The 19,271-nt window shown below is 19.4% G+C and overlaps 4 protein-coding genes across 4 annotated transcripts in view, besides 17 other annotated features; 2 read left to right on the top strand and 2 right to left on the bottom strand. All coding sequences in view use genetic code 6, as the record gives it.

Moving 5' to 3' along the window:
- Window positions 1–595: 595 nt before the first annotated feature.
- Window positions 596–637: a microsatellite.
- A 705-nt stretch (window positions 638–1,342) lies between these two features.
- Window positions 1,343–1,425: a microsatellite.
- Window positions 1,425–1,481: a microsatellite.
- Window positions 1,482–1,530: 49 nt separating this feature from the next.
- Window positions 1,531–2,800, bottom strand: IMG5_110370 (hypothetical protein; the record flags this gene model as incomplete). Its single annotated transcript, XM_004034859.1, has 2 exons — window positions 1,531–2,570; window positions 2,782–2,800. The coding sequence occupies 2 exons, from the start codon at window positions 2,798–2,800 to the stop codon at window positions 1,531–1,533; spliced, it is 1,059 nt and encodes a 352-aa protein (XP_004034907.1).
- Window positions 1,611–2,067: a microsatellite.
- Window positions 1,612–2,011: a microsatellite.
- Window positions 1,615–2,017: a microsatellite.
- Window positions 1,671–2,058: a microsatellite.
- Window positions 2,035–2,096: a microsatellite.
- Window positions 2,051–2,093: a microsatellite.
- A 229-nt stretch (window positions 2,801–3,029) lies between the features above and the next one.
- IMG5_110360 (intermediate chain 2, putative) lies at window positions 3,030–5,365 on the bottom strand (the record flags this gene model as incomplete). The annotated part of the gene is made up of 7 exons (XM_004034858.1): window positions 3,030–3,567; window positions 3,609–3,682; window positions 3,731–3,893; window positions 3,934–4,706; window positions 4,750–5,031; window positions 5,079–5,133; window positions 5,186–5,365. The coding sequence occupies 7 exons, from the start codon at window positions 5,363–5,365 to the stop codon at window positions 3,166–3,168; spliced, it is 1,929 nt and encodes a 642-aa protein (XP_004034906.1). The 3' UTR covers window positions 3,030–3,165.
- Window positions 3,895–3,928: a microsatellite.
- A 214-nt stretch (window positions 5,366–5,579) lies between the features above and the next one.
- Window positions 5,580–5,621: a microsatellite.
- Window positions 5,622–6,803: 1,182 nt separating this feature from the next.
- IMG5_110350 (n-terminal domain protein) lies at window positions 6,804–13,068 on the top strand (the record flags this gene model as incomplete). Its single annotated transcript, XM_004034857.1, has 3 exons — window positions 6,804–7,410; window positions 8,243–12,701; window positions 12,888–13,068. 3 exons carry the CDS (start codon window positions 6,804–6,806, stop codon window positions 13,066–13,068), a joined length of 5,247 nt encoding a protein of 1,748 aa, XP_004034905.1.
- Window positions 7,949–8,014: a microsatellite.
- Window positions 11,325–11,354: a microsatellite.
- Window positions 13,069–13,926: 858 nt separating the features above from the next.
- Window positions 13,927–19,271, top strand: part of IMG5_110340 (kinesin heavy chain, putative) — a gene marked incomplete at both ends in the record, with an annotated part of 5,412 nt that continues 67 nt past the window's right edge. The window contains 11 exons of the mRNA XM_004034856.1: window positions 13,927–13,938; window positions 14,138–14,195; window positions 14,361–14,449; window positions 14,511–14,555; window positions 14,688–14,819; window positions 15,581–15,856; window positions 15,899–15,962; window positions 16,545–16,909; window positions 17,035–17,715; window positions 17,766–17,885; window positions 19,261–19,271. The exon at window positions 19,261–19,271 is cut by the window's right edge and continues 67 nt beyond it. Coding sequence (XP_004034904.1) covers window positions 13,927–13,938; window positions 14,138–14,195; window positions 14,361–14,449; window positions 14,511–14,555; window positions 14,688–14,819; window positions 15,581–15,856; window positions 15,899–15,962; window positions 16,545–16,909; window positions 17,035–17,715; window positions 17,766–17,885; window positions 19,261–19,271 — 1,853 coding nt within the window. The remainder of the gene's footprint in view (window positions 13,939–14,137; window positions 14,196–14,360; window positions 14,450–14,510; window positions 14,556–14,687; window positions 14,820–15,580; window positions 15,857–15,898; window positions 15,963–16,544; window positions 16,910–17,034; window positions 17,716–17,765; window positions 17,886–19,260) is intronic.
- Window positions 13,989–14,030: a microsatellite.
- Window positions 14,557–14,589: a microsatellite.
- Window positions 14,559–14,591: a microsatellite.
- Window positions 16,110–16,151: a microsatellite.

Here is a 19,271-nt window from a genome sequence, read left to right as displayed (position 1 = left end):
CCTTTTAAATTAATAAAATAAAAAATACTTTAGGTTTAAATTTGTCGATCTTAATAAATATATTTATAATCTTTTAAAATATCTATATTAACCTAAGATTATACTTTTTAATGTTTATTTTAAATTCTAAACTATTCCTGCATTTTATTTTGCTTTTTTCTAAAATTTATAATATATCGTTTAAATATTGAATAAATAAAAACTAATCATATAGAATATAATAATAATTTATAATTTATTTATTAAAATAATATTTTATAAATTTATATCCATTATTTTATAATAGAAATAAATATAAAAAATATATGAATAATTAATTGTTTTTAATATTATAAAAATATAATAATAATTATAATTTAGTAAAAAGAATAATTAATAATCATTATATTTGCAATTTTTTATATCATTTTATTATATAATAAATAAAGTATTCGATTTTTATTTTTTTGTAGTTAGATTATTTTATTACTTTCAATATGTTTTTTTTAGATTAATATCAAAATATCATTTTAAAGAAAATTATTAAAATTATGAAATTATAAATTTTTTAGTTGAAAAACACATTAAATTATGTAATTTTTAACAAAAATAAATAATATATATATATATATATATATATATATATATATATATATATTTATCAAATCATTTTAAAAAGAAATTGAATTTAGTTTAAAAAAAATAATATTTGAATGGTTTAAGTAAAAAAAAACAAGAAAAGCTAAAATAAAAATCATAAAAAAAAACACTTAATTAATTTTCTACAAAAAAAATAAAAGTCAGCTTAAATAAAGTAATATCTTAAGCTAAAAAAGGAAAAAATATTGTCTGTAAAAGAATTATATATAATAAATACAATTATAAAAAGTAATGAATAATTTGGAAATGAAAAGATTTTATACTAATCTAAAAAAGAGGTAGAATGCTTAGTAAAGTTTAATACAATAATGGAAAATAAGTTTTAATATAATATTAATGAACCCCTATTTAATTAATATTTAGATTCAAAATAAAAAAAAATTGGATATAAGAAATATTATAAAAAGTACCTAAAAAATCTTCAATAAAAATTGTTATAAGTAAAAATAGCAAATGTAAAAGTTTAATTTAATAATAATAAATATTAACTAGAGGTTAGAACATAAATATTTAAAAATAATATTGATAATACTTTTAGCAATTAATAATAAATTAAAAATAGACGAATATTTTTTCAAAATTAAAAATTTATTAAAATAAAATTAGAGAGTAATAAAACAATTAATATTTTTTTTTATTTATTATATATTATTCTGAAAAATATAATTTTATATATATTTTATTTTAAATTAATTAATATTTTTTATTTATTTTAATTAGATACTTTAAAATTATTATAATATATATATTTTATAGATACTTTAAATTTATTATAATTAAATATTTATATTATATTATTTAAATAAAAATATATTATTTATCTATATAAAAAATAATTATTTGAATATAATTTTATATCTTTTTTAAATTTATTTAATATATTTTTATATTTCAATAAATTTTATCTATTCCAAATAAATAATTCCAATAATGTTTAATCCTTTAGAATATGCTTTTATTTTTATCCTTGTCTTTTTTTTTAGTCTCTTCATCAGCTTTTCTTTTCGCTTCTTCATCAGCTTTTCTTTTAGCTTCTTCTTCAGCTTTTCTTTTAGCTTCTTCTTCTTCAACTTTTTTTTTAGCTTCTTCTTCAGCTTTTCTTTTTGCTTTTTCTATTTCTGCTTATTTTTTAGCTTCTTCTTCAGCTTTTTTTTTAGCTATTTCTTCCTCAGTTTATTTTTTTTTAGCCTCTTCTTCTTCAGCTTTTTTTTTTGCTTCTTCTATTTCTGCTTATTTTTTAGCCTCTTCTTCAGCTTTTTTTTTAGCTATTTCTTCCTCAGTTTATTTATTTTTAGCTTCTTCTTCAGCTTTTCTTTTTGCTTCTTCTATTTCTGATTATTTTTTAGCTTTTTCATCAGCTTTTTTTTTAGCTTCTTCTTAAGCTTTTGCCTTAGCTTCTTCTTCTTAAGCTTTTTTTTTAGTTTCTTCATCTTAATTTTTTTTTTTTTCATCTTCTTCTTTCTATTTTTATAATTATTATATCTTTTATTCTTATTTAGAAATATCATTTTTATTTTTTTAAAGCAGTTGTTGTAATTTAGATTCATGTTCTTTATATTAAATTTAGATATCTTAAATTTATTTTTTAATCAGTTTATTATCTTCTTCTTTTTAAGTTTCAGTAAGCTTTTTATTTAAATATTAGATTTTTTATTCGCTTTCTAATTTTTCAGATCGCAATATATTTAAAATTACTTTTTATTCATTTTATAAGTCTTTCAAATTTTATTCTTCTGTTTTTAATTAATCTTCTGGTACATGTTTATATTAAGGTTCATTTGTTTTCCTGAAACAAAAATAAAATAAAACGCTTACTAGTGCAACACTAATTAATATCATTATTACCATAATAATATATTTTTTTTTAGATTTCTATGGTAAATTCTAGCTTTCAATATCTCTATAATTATTAGAACTATTTTCAATCATTTCTTTATTTATTTTTATTTTATTTATAGTATAATTAATATTTTTTTTTTTTAGAAAATATTTATTTAGGTAAAATAAAAATATTATATAAAGATAATATTAAAGAATAAAAAAAAGATATAGAATTGATAAAAAATTATCAAGCAGATAAAGATTTTTTATAAATTGAATAAAAACAAAGCAAATTTTTTTATTTTTAAATTATTAGTCTACAGAGTACATATATTCGCATTAGAAATATCCATCTAGCTAAGTCGATTGAGCGCTAGTCTTTTGCCTTTTAAGCTATTGGTCAAGAATTTTAGCCATTTAGTAAGTGTATTTTTTTATTTTTAATATGCTATTTATGCGAATGTGAATTATATATCAATGATTGTTTAGAAAAGTTCAATTTTAAATAGTTAATTAAATGAAATATTCATTATTTAATTAAAATAAACTTAAATACGAAATTAAAAATAAAATATAGTAAAAATAGGAATAATAAAAATAAAATAAAATTTATTTTTAGGTTTTATATTTATTATTAAAATATATATTTAATATACTTATTCTTTATTTTTATATATAATATTTGTCATATTTAATAATACAATATCATTATTATTTTTAATCATCTTACTATTAACTTTAATCTTGATTGTCTTGGTTTTCTTGATTTTATTATGTTTCTTGATTATTTTCTTCATCTTATAATTCTTTGTTACTTTATTCTTATTATTAATAATTATTTTGTTATTAAGATTCCTGTCTTTTGTATTCTTTTAATTTTGATGAAGGAGAATCTAAATCAGCCAATTCATCTTCCACATTAAGAGCAGGATTTTTCTTTAAATTTTCTAAGAAACTCTATTCTGCCTATTCAATCATATCTACTTTTTTTTTTTCCCATTTTTCCTTTTAAGAAGTTATTTCTTTATTTGCACCTTTTTTTGCTAATTCCTATTATTTTTTAATTTATTCTAAATTCTTTTCCTTTCTATATTCTCTTTCAAACATCTATTATTAAATGTAAAATATATATATATTTAAAAATATACTTCATTAATAATATCTTTTTCTTTAGGTTACATAGTATAAAGTGATTCACATAATTCTAAAATTGTAACAGTACCTATAAAAAATATGAATTTAATAAAATAAAATTAAAAAAAAAAAATACCATCCTAATCTCCTATAGCGCAAAGTTTTCCTGCACAATTTCCACCACTTTAAGCACTAGATTAATTAATTTTAATACATGTTAAAGGAGCATCACTAACTTTATGTGAGAAAGCAATTTCATTTTATCTATAATAATAATCCCATACATCCATCCATCCGTCCTTAATAAAAATTTAATAAAAAATTTAAAAAAAATCATACTCTTCTAACTAAAAAGAAAGCTCCGGATCTAGTTGGTGACCAGCAGCCATCAGACAAATAAGCTCCATGATATTTAGTCCTAATAATAGGCGATTTAAGTTCTTCATTCCATATTTTACAACTCCAATCACCAACCGACAAGAAATATTTAGTATTTTAGTTAGATCTATGGACACTGTAAATAGGTCCAAGATGTCTTCCTTATTCTAATCCATATCTATGACTGATTTCTACAGCTTTTTTCGGTTTTTTGTTTGCAGTTAAAATCGAACCGGACTCTGTTCCTATCAAAAATTTACTCGGACCAGCTTCCACATTATATTCAAGAGCTGTACCCCCAATAATTTCTTCATTCTCACCAGTTCCTTCTACAATATTAAGTTTTTCTACAGGACCAGCATCGAACTTTCTTGTATCCCACCACATAACTCTTCCGTCGGTACTAGTAGTAACACATTCACTTCCTGTTTTACTCATTAACCAATGGAAATGAGTTACTGGTTCATAATGAGAATTTTCAACAGGAGATATAGCTGCAGGACCGTCTCCTTTTCTTACGTCCCAAACTGCAACTAAACCATTATAACAGCCTCCTCCAATTTAATCGCTCAACTTTTGATTATAAGCTATATTTGTTATGGGAGAAGGAGATAATAATTTTATATCAGGTACGTTTGGATTTACTAAGTCCCAAACGTAGGCTTCTGTGTTCATTTTTTCAGGCATTTACTAGAAACGCATAATTGCGTATGATACAGCAATTTTTGCAGGTTCTATTTTTTTCTTTTTAATAATTTTTATTTTTTTTATTTTTACAATCTGGCTACCAAGATATTTCTGATACAGATCGCTTAAATTCCTCTTTTTCATTCTTAAACAACATCAAAGTCTTTGATGATAGATTTTCAACTATATGGTCAGATACTTCACCTTAGAAATATTCTTCTAATAAGTCGATTTAATTGTTTTGTTTTATGCATTTTTCTACGGATTCTTTTAGTTCTTTTACTGATTGAGGAAAGTTAGTATCTTTTTCTATTCTTTTTTTATATCTTAATGTTTCTTAAGCTTCACTAGGATCTACATTTGCAGGCCAACCTGTTTTTATAAAAAATATTATATTTAGTTTATTTATTTATTGTTACCTCCTTCTTTATGTAGCATTCCTTTATCACCTGTTTTTACTCTTTCAGTATTTACCTTTTTATTTTTAAAATAGATATATAATAGTTTATATAATATTTTATTTTACTGAATGCTCAGAGAGTTCTGCAATATTATCTAAATCAATAAAATTTGGATTTCTTTAAACATATTCATTTGTATTTTATACCTAAGGAAAGTAACCACATACCTTAATATCTGTATCAGCAAAGGATACTGGATTGTAAAAGTCTTTTCTTAATTTTTAATAAGTATAGAATTCAGTCATTTTTTATTTTATGTTTATCTTTTATATATTTTTTTATTTATTTATTTAATTTTTTAAAAAAATATATTTAAAAATATAATATTAAAAAGTAAGTTATAAAGATATTAAGAATGCAATTATCTCGGAAGTTTTATTTTATTCTAAAATAAATTAAAAATTTTAATTGAATGTTTTTTATTTATTTTTTTACAGAAAATATATTTGATTTATATACAAAAAACTTTTTAATTTTTTGAAAAATCTCTTTTATTTTTTTAAATTTTCAAAGATTAATTTCGAATTAAAATTAAAGATAAGATTTAAATATTTAGACAAAATAAATGTTATAAATAAAATATGTTTTATTAAATTTACAAATATAAAAGTAAATACTCATTAAATTATTTTCATATACTATAATAAATAAATATGATATATATTATCACCTATTTCATTTTTATTTTATTAATTTATTTTTAAATTCATAAATTTTAATTTTAGAAATATTATTTAAATTAAGTTTATACTTTTCTTCAAATAAATCATATTATTTATAGTTAATTTTGAACTTTCAAACTAAATTTTATTGTTAAATTATTAAAATTAAAAGATGTTTACTAAATATAATGTGTTAATTTTATTAATAAATAAAAAACCGCATTTTTTAATTTTTTTTAACTGAAACCAAAACCATTTCAATAAAAAACGGAAAAAAAAAAAGATTTGTAAAATTTTCTTTGGTGATATGATAAAATCTTAAAAATCGAATTTAATCTTTGTAAATATTTTATTTAAAATATATATATATATATATAAATTTTTTTAAAAAACCAATTAAAACTTAAATAAATAAGTATTTCGTTTCCCCGTTTTTAATATTTTTGCTTGCATTATAATTAATAAAGTGTTATTCCGTTAATTTTACCTATTCTTTTTATCAAGAATTAAAATATATTATTTTTAGCAATGTTATTTTATTATTTCTATATTTTTTTTAAACAAAACTCAATTAAAGAAAAAAAAAAAAAAGACTATAATCCATTTTTTCTCGCTTATTTTTATACCCGATTAAGTTTTTAACCAAAATTATAGAACAAATAATATTGCTAAAAAGTAATATATGATATAAATTTTGAACATAAATGCTTATCTATTTTTTTAATAATTTGGACATTAAAATACCAAATAATACAAATATTTGAATAAAAAAAATTGGTTAAAGCTTATTAAATATTAGCTAGTATTAATACATTGACAATGGAGTAAAAATATATACTGATGAATTTCAAATATTAATATTATAAACATTTTTAGTTTAAATGTAAATTAAATAAATAAAAATATTATATAATATTTTTTATTTTCTATAAAAATATAAAAATTAAATATTTTCATATATTTTTTATTTTAAATACTAAAAATAAATAAAAAATAGGAATTAAAAAAATTATATAAAAAAATGAAAAAATTAAATGAACATAATTTGATATATTCTGATTAATTGAACAAAATAATATCAAAGCTTTTAAATCGATTTGAAAGAAATAAAACTTGGTCAGATTTAAATAATTGGTTATCAAAAGCTATAATAGCATTAAAAGAAAATCCATCTCCATTTATAAATGAGAAGATTTAGTTTTGTAAACGCTTAGCTTAATGTTTAAATCCTCAATTACCATAATCAATTCATTAGGAAACCTTAAAAATATATGAATAGATATTTGAAAATATGAAATAAATTTCAGAAGGAGATATTTAGGAATATTAGAGAATTTTTTGTTAAGACTTGGGTTTATATAGTGTTGGTTTATTTCCTTTTTTTTAATATTCTTAGCTTTAATTAAAATATTTATTCATCGATATTATAGAATATTATTATGTTCCAGTCGGAAGAGAGTTAATTCCATGTATTCCTGGTTTAATTTTATGTCTTTTACCAGGTTTTGAAGAAAATAATAAAGAAATTAAATTAAAAATAAAGAATTGTCTTCTTTTGTTAATGAAGGCTTGTGGAAGAAAATATTTTTATGGAGGATTTTGGATGGCTATTAAAAGGGTTTAAAAAGGTAAAGCTTAAGCTATAAAATTTCTTATGGAAGTTCTTTTAAATGAAAATACCAATTAGTTAATGTCTTTACTTGATTAAGATTCTTAAGATTCTAATGAAGATGAATAGTACACTATTTAAAATACTTTAGAAAACGTATTAATAATATCTATTTATTTTTAAATTTTTTATTTTTTAGAAATCTTAAAATCTAAATAATTCTTAATTATAATAAAACATTAATGGTATTTTTTTTTTATTTTAATATTTTTATATTTTTTTATATAGATATTTAAAATTAAGATGATACATAAGTTTAAAACATTTATAATTAAGTTGATTAAAGTCAGAAATATATAAATGAACCAAATTTATGTAGTTAAAATATTAATTTATAATAAAATGAATTAGGATAAGAAAGTTCAAATAAATTAATAGAAAGACAACAAATATTATAAGCAGAAAAAAATTAAATATAAACCATTTAAGAATAATATGATGAAATAAAAAAATCGTATTTATAAAATAAAAAAAGAAAATCATAAGGTAATAATAAAAAAAAGAAAGAGAAAAAAAAAAAAAAAAATTAAAAGAAGAAGAAGAAGAAGAAAAAGAAAAAGAAAGCAATTCAAATAGTAAAGATAGTAGTTTAGATTAATATGTATTTAAAAAAGAAGATGAAGAAGACGAACAAGAAAACTTAAAAATAAACGAAAATAATGAAAATAATTGTGGTGGAAGTATTTTTAATTAAGAAAGTTTAGCATCACGCAATTATTATGAAAATAAATGTAGAATAATAAACGAGTTATTTGAACTAACAAATATTTATTCAAATTAAATATGCGAAGAAACATTTTCAAAATAAGAAATAGAGGAATAGTAAGAATAATAAGAATAGGAAATAAATAATAAGCCAAGAGATAGCGATAATTTAGAAGTTTATATTTTCTAAAGTAAATTACACAATAAAAATTATCAATAAAACATAATCCATAATGATTTAATAATATATGAAAGTGAAATAAAAAAAAAATAACAAAAAATAATAGAAAATGAGGAAGAGGAAGTACAAATCAATTCTTTTCAAGAAAATATTTATAGAAATAATAGAAAAGAATTATTATATATAGAAAAAGGTATAGATGATAATACTCTTTATAATAAATATCCTAACAAAGGATGTTTAGTATTAAATGTTATTTTGTCATGTTTGGAAGACAAAGATGTTTTTGTTAAAAGAAACATTTTAGATTTATTAATTCATTATATACCTTTAAATAATAATAATGTTTAAATACTATCGTTTGAGGAAAAAACTATACTATGTGAAGGAGTATTGCGTTTATTTGCAAAAAGAGATATTTCTTTAATCCACAAAATTTCCTTTTGGATGTTTGGAAAGCCAGATTTGGACGAAAAATATAATTATTAACCTGAAACTATATAAATAATAAAAAATGCACTGAATAATATCTTTTTAACAAACAAAAATGAAAAAATAAAGCCTCTGAAAATGCTTTAAAATTTGTTTTTAGAGCATGAAGCTCTAATATAATTTACACTTGGAGAAATTAGTTTAAATTTAATATAATTTATCTAAAAAGCCTATGAGAAAAATAAAGAAGAAGAAGAAAAAAATATATAAAGGCTTATTGAAATTATTGGATAAAATATTTATTTGTTTTTCAATTGTTTATGCGATTTTTTAAATAATGAAATTCTTTGGGAATCGCCCTAAAATATGGATGAAGACAGTTTTAAAGAAAATATTATTAAATTATTAATATTTTCGTTTTAAAAGATTTTACTAAATTTAAAAGATGAAATACTTTTGTAAAAATTAATTAATATGAACCTTGATTAAGTTACTTTTAGTCTTTAGACTGTACCTGAATAACTTATTCATGAAAGAAAATAAGTAGAGGTTGGTGTTAAATTTATTAATCATTTATTATTTGCTAAAAAATAATTTTCAGATGATTAAGTTATTTATCTGGATAACTTTTATATATTTTTTTAAAAATATACAAAAAAACCCGAAGATATAAAACCTTAAAAACACTAATTATTTAAATTAATTTGTGAAAATGTCTATTTAATATAATCATAAATACCTAAAAATAATTCCTAATATTTAGCCTTGCTTTAGAAATGTATAACTTTGACACATACAACAATATCTTTAATTTCAATAGAATATACAACAAAAATTTTATAGAAAGTCTAGAATAATCCTAAACAAAATTTCTTAGAAAAACTTTGGGGAATGTTAGACAACTAAAATGCCTAAAAAATTACACAACTAATTGAATAATTATCCCAATACTTCCCTTCAGAGATTGAAAAGACAATTCAAAATTCATTCTAAGTGCTAACAATAAGTGAAAAAGAACATTCTATTCACAGATTTTCCCTTTTTTGGAAACTATTAGGGTAAAAAACTCAATTAAATCTAACTTAATCAATATTATAAATAATTAATAATCTTGAAAATGAAAATCCATTATTAAGACATGCTGCAAAAGGCTGGATATAAGATAGCGAAGTTAATTTATACTTAATAATAGATTAATTGATATTATATTTAGTGGAAATAAATGATAACTATATATATGAAGGGGAAAAAAAGAATGCCTTTTATTATATAAAAACTTTCGATGTTCAAAAGGCAAATTTTATTTTCCGAAAGCTTCATATTTTATGTAAATCGGCATGTGATATTTTTTTTAAATACATAATAAGTACATATATTTCTCCATAAATATTACAAATAGTTGGTAAAAATTAATTAAGAACTACATATTTGACTTTTTTAAAAAATTTATCACTAAAATTTATTACTGTGACTGCTTTGGAAAGCTTATCCTCTAAATTTTTTCATGAAAATCAAGCAGTGAATGCATCTTCAGCTGAACTACTGGAACTTCTACTAGTTTATACAAATGAAGAAGATATTTAAATTGAAAAATTATTAGAAGAAATCATATAAATTTTTACTTTGAATATTCAAAAAGAAGAATATGTGATGCAATTATAGACTCTGAATCTTTTAAAAGTTATTCTTTTTCGAAAAAATGTCCCTAATTATGTCCTTTAATAGATTTTTGAATAATCTTCATTTTTTTCTGCACTTTTTTAAGGACTTTAATCCTCATTAGTTAATGTAAGATCTTAATATATTTGTTTTTTGAACACTTTAATGCCTTTTTTATGTTAAAAAATAGAAAATTAAAATTTTTTAGGGGATATAGTGATGAAATGTATATTTTCTTATTCGTAAATTATCGATAATTATAAATAAAAGTATGAGGCTATATTTGCTTTGAAGAATATTTTGTAAACTTTTTTAAAAATATAAGATTTAAATGATAATTAAGTTATTGAAATGCCTTCGAGTAATCTTAATGGAGGCTTTTTTTCGTATATATTTGGTCTATAGGGAGAAAAAAAAATCTAGTTTGAACATTTTGAAATTGTTTGTGAAAATATTTTCGGATAAATTTAATTTATTATTGATCTTTTAGTTAAAAATTGGGTTACCCAAGCTTCGTTTCCTTTTAGCTTTAATAATTAAGGTGTTTAAGAGTATTAATATGATAAATTTTTTGCTTTTAATTAAAAATTTAAAGAAATCAAAGAAACATTTTTAAAATAAAAAAGAAAAATTGCTGATTTTTCAATTATTAAAGGCTTAATGATCGCTTACCCTTAATAAATAGTTAATATATTTACTGTTTTATGGGTAAATAATATCTAAAATGGATAATATTTATAAAATATAATCGAAATTATATTGCTTTTATAAATAAACCCTCGTATTTATTTAGAATATTTTATATAGGTCAATTACTTTGGATTATTAAAACAATTTTATAAATAAAAAAAGGTAAGAACAACTCCAGAAATAGGATAAATAGAGAGTTATTTGTTATACTTTTTATATTCATACCTTTTATATTCCTATTTAGATTCTAACTCTTTAAAAAAAGATAATTTACTTACTTTTTGGCATACAATATTGAAAGTTTTGTTCTTTTTCGACTCTTCAACTCATCCGAATGTGAATTTATTTTATATTGAAATATTATTTTTGTTATCAAATAAATATGTGCCTAAAGAAATACTATCAGATAGTAGAATAAATAAAAGCTTACATGATTAAATAAATCAAAAACTCATTTTTTTGTCTAACTATGTGATTAATAATTAAAATTTATAATTATAAAATGATTTGGAAGAACTTATTTTTCCTTATAGTCCTTCTTTGTAATAAGAAATATTAAAAATTTAGTCAAGTATTATAGTTTAAAATGACGAAAACTAACAAGATCAATTATAGAATAAATTAGAAAAGCAAAATGAAACATTTTTTAAAAAATAAGAAAAAAAGCTTGCAATTTTATATGTTTTAGACCATTTAGCGCTTAACTTATTATAAAATACATACAAACCAGAAAGATAAGATAGAATAATAATAAGAATAAAGGAATGTTTTGAACCTTTAAATATTCTTTTTAATGAAAAAGCATAATTTTAAAGTAAAATAGTGGAATTCGCATCTAAGTTTTTATATAATCTAGTCAATAACTAATCTTTGGTAAAGGAGTTTAAGAAAAACATATTAGAAATATTTAATTAAGATAATTTTTTTTCTTGTTCTAAACGTACACTGTAATATTGGGGGGAAATAATAAATATAATAATAAATACTGAAAAAAATGACCTATTTATGAATTATTTAAATAAAGTAACTTTAAATTCCTCTTTTTTTTCTAAAGAAGAAAAAGAAAATAAAAAAAGAATTAAAGCCTTTAAAAGAGTGTGCTTTCTTATTTTTTACGGAAAAAAGGATTAATATTTAGAAAAGTTATCTAATCTTCTTGATAAAATATCTGAAGTTATAAAAAATTCTGAAAGTATTCATCCTTAGTTACTTATTTTAATACTATTTGCTTTCAGAATTATTATTATTAGGCTTTCTACTTCTAATATGAATTAACTTTTTATAAATATATGGCCTATGTTATTAGGTTTGTTAATTTAAATTTCTAAAAACTCTAAAAATATAAACCTTTTGCTGGCTGGATTAAAAATTATTGAAATTTTTTCTATTGTTAAAGTAGATTAATTTTATCTTCATCAATGGATTTTCTTTTATGATTACTTCGGTATTTAATTAAATGATAATAACTCTTTAGTAAATGATAATAAGTCTACCTCGAATAATGATATTCTATCTGTCCTTAATAATAGTTAAGAATAATAAGATATAATTTCTTAAGAAAACTAATAAGTTCCTTAACAAGAGTAAAATATTCCTATATAATAGAACTAATTAGAAAATATTCCTATAAAATAAAAAGAACAAGAAAATATTCCAAAAAATTAAACTTAAGCAAAATAATTCCATATAAGGCCTTTATTTTATAATGAACCTATTTATTATGTTAATAAATAAAGTAATTAATAAGCTTTTTATGGTAAATAACACAGAAATGTTATTATCACTAATTCAAAAGTAGAAAATTAAATTTAACTTTACTAACTCTGCAAAAAACTGTCCTAAAGTATAATTGATTTTAATGAAATTAGAAGTGAAACATTACTTGATGAAGTTGAATCTATGATTGAAGATGATTTTATTAATCTTGATGAGCAAATTTTAAAAATATGATAATAATGTTTTTTTTAAAAAAAATAAATAAATAAATATATATATTAACAATTTTTTATAAAATTAATAAATTCATTTGACAATTATAGATAGTTTTTTTTTTTTTACAAATACTAGATTATATTCTTATATTAATTAATTATGATTGCTATAAAATATATACTAAAGAAACATTATGTGATTTAATTTAATTATTAAATTATTTTTTATATTAAATGAAAAGCTTTTGATTATAAAATCAATTAACTTAATATAAAACTGGTGTCTCAATATTTACTACATATTAAGTAAAAATTAGAATTATATAATATTAAAAAAATCATTGTAAAAAACCAATATTATGACATTTCCACAATTAATATTGCATTTAGAAAGTAATTATATTTAGAATAGAATATATGTGTTTGCTTATATTTATATATTACTTATATAAAATATAATTTTTTTATATTTTTACATCAATTATATATTATATTTATTTAATAACTAATTATATTACTATTATAATATAAATTTTAAATTTCTTCTTTTACTATAAAGAAAAATTAATATAATAATCCATTATTATTATTTTTAACATTGTTTTAAAAAACATGGGCATATAAAGATTTTAAAATTGCTTATTATATGTTTGTATTTTTAATTAAAAACATCTAAAGTTTCTACAGGTTATTAATAAAGATAAAAAAATTATATTAAAAATTTATTTTCTTAATTATTTTATAATAATAATTAAATAAAATTTCTAAAATATTAAAATTTAAAAATTAAATTTTTTTTTTATTTTTTTCTTTTTTTGAAATCTAATTTAATTTTAAGAAATATTTTTAAAATACTATATTTTTGTGAAGGAAAATAATGAAGATTATTGTATTTAATTTATTATAAATAAATATTTTTCAAATATTTGAAAATTAAAAAAAAATATAATTTAATAAAAACACATTTTAATAAAAATATAAATAAAAAAAAGAAAAGGAAAAATAAAATGAAAAGTTCTAAATAATCATCATTAAAATTAGTAAATAAATTTAACTAATTCTTTAAGGATAAAACATAAAAAATATAGGAATCAGGAAATAGTATTAATTTAATTTAAGCTTAAGATAAAATTCCTAGTACAGAGAGTAAATATAAAAATCAATAACTTAAAATTAAAGGCGAAGATATTGAAAAAAAGAAAAGAAAAACTACTATTTAAACATAGTTATAAATAAACAAATTTATTAAATAAGATGAAAATAATTCGAATAACCAAGAAAGGATTAAATAGTTTAATAATTTAAATTTAGATTATAACATTTTATATGAAGAATTATAAAAAAAAGAAGAATTGTATTAAGATAAAGTTTCTTTAGTTAAATTACTTGAAAATGATAAAGTAAATATACAAATAAGTTTACTTTTTTTTAATTTCAAAAAATATATTCTTTAAACAAAAGTATATTCTTCAAAAAGAATTATAAAAATAATATCAAGATTAAGAGGTATTTATTAAAAATATATTTTTATAAAATATATATAATATATCTATTAAAAAAAATATTAAATATTAGTAATAATAAGAAATAATTAATAAACTAGTGTGTCAGCAAATATTGTAAATTTAAAATTTAAAGAGATAAGAATTATTGAATTATCTTCTTACTTCAAAAGTAAAAATCGGATAATATGTGCCTTAAAGAGTTGGTTCGAAAATAGAAAATATATGGTAAGATGGAACTGATTTAGCATATACAAAATAATAAAATGTAATAAATAATAAAAAATTTAAATTAAAAGTAAATAAATTAATAAAAGGAACAAATATCGAAAGATATAGAAGATATAAAAAAACAACTAAAACAATTAAAAAATAAATTAAAAGATCAATCAATTTAAACATTATAAGATTAATTAGAATTAAAATAGGTTTTATTAAAAGGATAGCAAACAGAAATGTTAAATAAATTATAGCAATTAGAATAAGAAAAACAAGAATTTATAATTAAAGATAAACTTTTTAATGAAGAAAAAAAGTAAATAAATCAATAAAATTAATATAATCAAACAAAAATTAAATTACTAAAAAAAAAGTTGTGTTTATAATAATTGGCCATGTTTACATGAAAGATATTAATTAGTCTGTTTATTAGGTAAAGGAGGCTTTTCAGAAGTTTACAAAGCGTTTGATTTAAAAGAATTAAAATATGTCGCAATAAAAATGCATTAAGTAAATTAAAATTGGAATTAAGAAATAAAAGAAAATTATGTTAAACATGCGATAAGAGAATGTTAAATTCATTAACAACTTAATCATTAAAATATAGTCCGTTTATTAGAAATCCTAGAAATTAGTAATAATTGTTTTGCAACTGTACTTGAATTTTGTGAAGGAGCTGATTTGAATTTTTATTTGAAAAAAAATAAATTTATTCAGGAAAAAGAAGCTAAATTAATTGCTAAATAAATTATTAATGTACTTGTTTATCTAAGTTAACAAAAAAAATAAGTTATACATTATGATCTTAAGCCTCAAAATATCATATTTCATAATGGAGTTTTAAAAATTACTGATTTTGGTCTTTGTAAAATACTTGAAAATGAAAATCAAACTAGGATGGAACTTACAAGCTAAGGAGTTGGAACTTATTGGTATTTACCTCCTGAGACATTTGAATAACATGAAGATAAATTGCCTTAAATATCTAGTAAAGTAGATATATGGAGTTTCGGTGTTATATTTTATGAAATGCTTTATGCAAAAAGACCATTCGGAAATGGAATGTCTTAAGATAAAATATTAAAGGTTATTTCTTTTTTTATTATTATTTTTTAATTTTATTTTTAGGAAAATATAATTTTAAAATCTACTGAAGTATTTTTTCCTGAAAATATTTCTGTTAGCAATGAATGTAAAGAATTAATTAAAGGATGCTTAACTTATAACTAATATGAAAGATGGGATATTTAGAAAATATTAAATTGTTAATATATGAGAAAGTGAAGGAAATTTTATATAATTTTATATGTTTAAAAATCTAGATAATATAACTCCATATATAATATATATTTAAAAATAAATATTTAATATATAAATATTTTTTTTATATTTTATATATGCATATATAATTATTTTATTTTCTATTTTCTTCTTTTATTATTTAAATTTAATAATGATGTGAAAAAAGGGAATTTTTTGTTAATTGAGATTAATAAATTATATTTAAAATTATTAGAAGAAAAATAAAATAAACAAAAAAATTATTTTATTTTAGTTTCTGTAAATTAAAAAAGAGCAACAGGAAAAAGTAATTAAAATCAGAAAAAAAAATCAACCAACAAAATAAGCTTCTAAAGGAAAAAAAAAAAAAAAAATTAAAATGAAATCTTCAATATGTAAATAAAAAGCTTTACATATTAATTAATTTAATGAAAATATAAAAAAAAAAATTGTTCAAAAAACTATATATATATTTTTTTTTAAATTAATAAAGAATTCTAATAATAAGCAAACATAAAAGTAGTATGTAGAGTACGCCCCCCAAATAAATCAGAACTAGAAAACAAAAACTAAAGGGTATGTATAGATATAAATGATGATTAAAAATCATTAATAATAACTAGTTCTTAAGAGTAGGAAAAACATACATTTACATTCGATAAAACATTTTCATCCTCCACAAGCCAACAAGAAATATATGAATTTTCTGCAAAACCAGTTGTATAGAGTGTTTTAGAAGGTTATAATGGTACAGTATTTGCTTACGGTTAAACTTCATCAGGAAAAACTCATACAATGTAAGGTCCAAACATAAATGATCCAAATTTAAGAGGAATAATACCCAGAATGGTAACAACAGTATTTACACATATAAATACAAGTCCAAGTTATATATAATTTCAAATATCAGTAAGCATAGTGGAAATATATATGGAAAAGATAATTGATTTATTAGATTTAACTAAATCTAATCTTACATTAAGAGAAGACAAAACAAATGGAGTTTTATCGAAAATGTAACAAAGATTCTTGTTTGTTCTGAAAAAAATGTTTTTCAAGCTATTGAAATAGGAAATAATAATCGATCTGTATCTTCTACAAATATGAATGAAGGATCCTCCAGATCCCATATGATTTTTATAATGTAAATTCATCAAAAAGACACTGAAAGCCTAAGTGCTAAAAATTCAAAGCTCTTTCTTGTAGATCTAGCTGGAAGTGAGAAAATTTCTAAAACTGGAGCTGAAGGAAAAACTCTTGAAGAGGCAAAAATGATAAATCTTTCATTATCATCACTTGGAAATGTTATTAATGCACTTACAGAAGGAAAAAATAAACATGTCCCTTATAGAAATTCTAAATTAACTAGAATTCTTAAAGAAAGCTTAGGAGGTAATAGTACTACTACTATGATTATTACATGCTCTCCTTCAAGTTTTAATGATTAAGAATCTTTAAGTACTTTACGATTTGGAATGAGGGCCAAAAGTATAAAGAATTAGCCAAAAATTAACAAAGAATTTTCAGTTTAGGAATTATAACTTATTTTGGCTTAAAAAGATAAAGAAATTGAAGAATATCAGAAAACACTTTTATAATATAAAACAGGAAATTTTAATATGGATAATAATTAATCATAAATAGTTGAAAACTCTATTTTAAATGTAACTCTTTTTTCAATAATATATATATAAGCACTTTTTGTATTTTAAAGGAAAGTATTTAAATAGATCCTGATAGAATTCTTGAATTAGAAACATAAATAGGAATAGAAAAGGCAAAATGTGAAAGCTATTTGTAAAAATATGCTGCTTTAAAATAAGAAATGGGCAAAGTAAATGACCAAATGAACCTATTTTAAAAAGAAAATGAAGATATGTCATTAAAACTAACAAACTTAGCTTTATTATTAAATGATTATGAGACCGAAATGATAACAAATCGTTTAAATATAGATAAAAGTTAATAACTAAAATAGCAATTAATGAAATAAATAACCAATTTTAAAAAAGTGACTGAATAGTATTAATAAAAATTTTAAGGGGTATCCTAAAACAACCTACAAAGAAATAAAAAAATAATTGAAAAATTAAATAATGAGGAGATTTCATAAATAAATCAAGACTTATTGTTTACATGTGCCTAAAAGCTTTCTGAAGAAGAATTTAAGCTTTTCCTGCATCAAATACTGTTTAAAACTTCACAAACAAATGAAGATTTATTACAAAAATTAATTTAATCAGAATAGTAAATTCTAGAATTAAAAGAAAAGCTTGAAACTAATTAATTAAATACATCTTTTACATAAGATAAGAGCATATTCAAAAAAGAAAAGGAAAAAATATTTAATGATTTGAAAGAGAGAATTGATAATGTAATTAAACTAGAGGAATTTTTAGAATAATAAAAAGAGAAAAATATAAACATATAAGAATAATATACTAAAAATTAAATTTTATTATAAAATAAAATAACTGAATTAGAATAAAATGTACTTAAATTGACCACTGTTTAAAACTAAAATATCCAAAACAATAATGATGTTTTAAATTAGCATAAAAGAGTCAAATCAAAAACAAGCTAAGATTTTCTTAATAGAACATTTAGTATAGCAAATATTAATTAATAATAATAAATTAAATAAATTCCTGATATTGCTGGGCATGGAAATAATGCGAATTTGATCAAGTAAATGAGGGGAGGAAGTTTACTTAATTAATCAATGAACTTTGAATAAATTGTTCATAAATAATCATTTTTAAATACTTCGTTTTGTTAAAATGATGATAGTTTGAAAAAAGTTGAATAGAAAAATAATGTTTTGAATTTACTTTTACCTGAGCTGCAAGAAAAGGATAAACCACAAGATAGTATAACCAAAAATCAGAAATTTTCACCATTTATTAACTCTTTTTCATTTAAATTATTAAATCTTTAAAGAAACTGTCTATGTGTGTATTGAGAGAATTTTAAATTTTTTTACTCTCAAAAATATTTTTATATATATATATATAATTAAGGTATCGTTTACTCCTCCCAAAATTGAGTATTTCTTAGAAAAAAATTTACTATGTTTTTTTTTTTTTTTAATTAGTATTTATAAGGTCTTATTTATCTTTTATTTTAATCTTAATTGTGAGTGATTAAATAATTATTTAATATTTTAATATCTATTTTTTATAGTTAAAATAAAATATTTATCTTTAAAGATATTATATTT

The sequence above is a fragment of the Ichthyophthirius multifiliis genome (assembly GCF_000220395.1).
Source record: "Ichthyophthirius multifiliis unplaced genomic scaffold scaff_1120509250904, whole genome shotgun sequence".
In the NCBI taxonomy this organism is placed as follows: Eukaryota; Ciliophora; class Oligohymenophorea; order Hymenostomatida; genus Ichthyophthirius; species Ichthyophthirius multifiliis.
The sequence above is the reverse complement of the archived record's forward strand: the minus strand, read 5'-3'. Positions and strand labels throughout refer to the sequence as shown.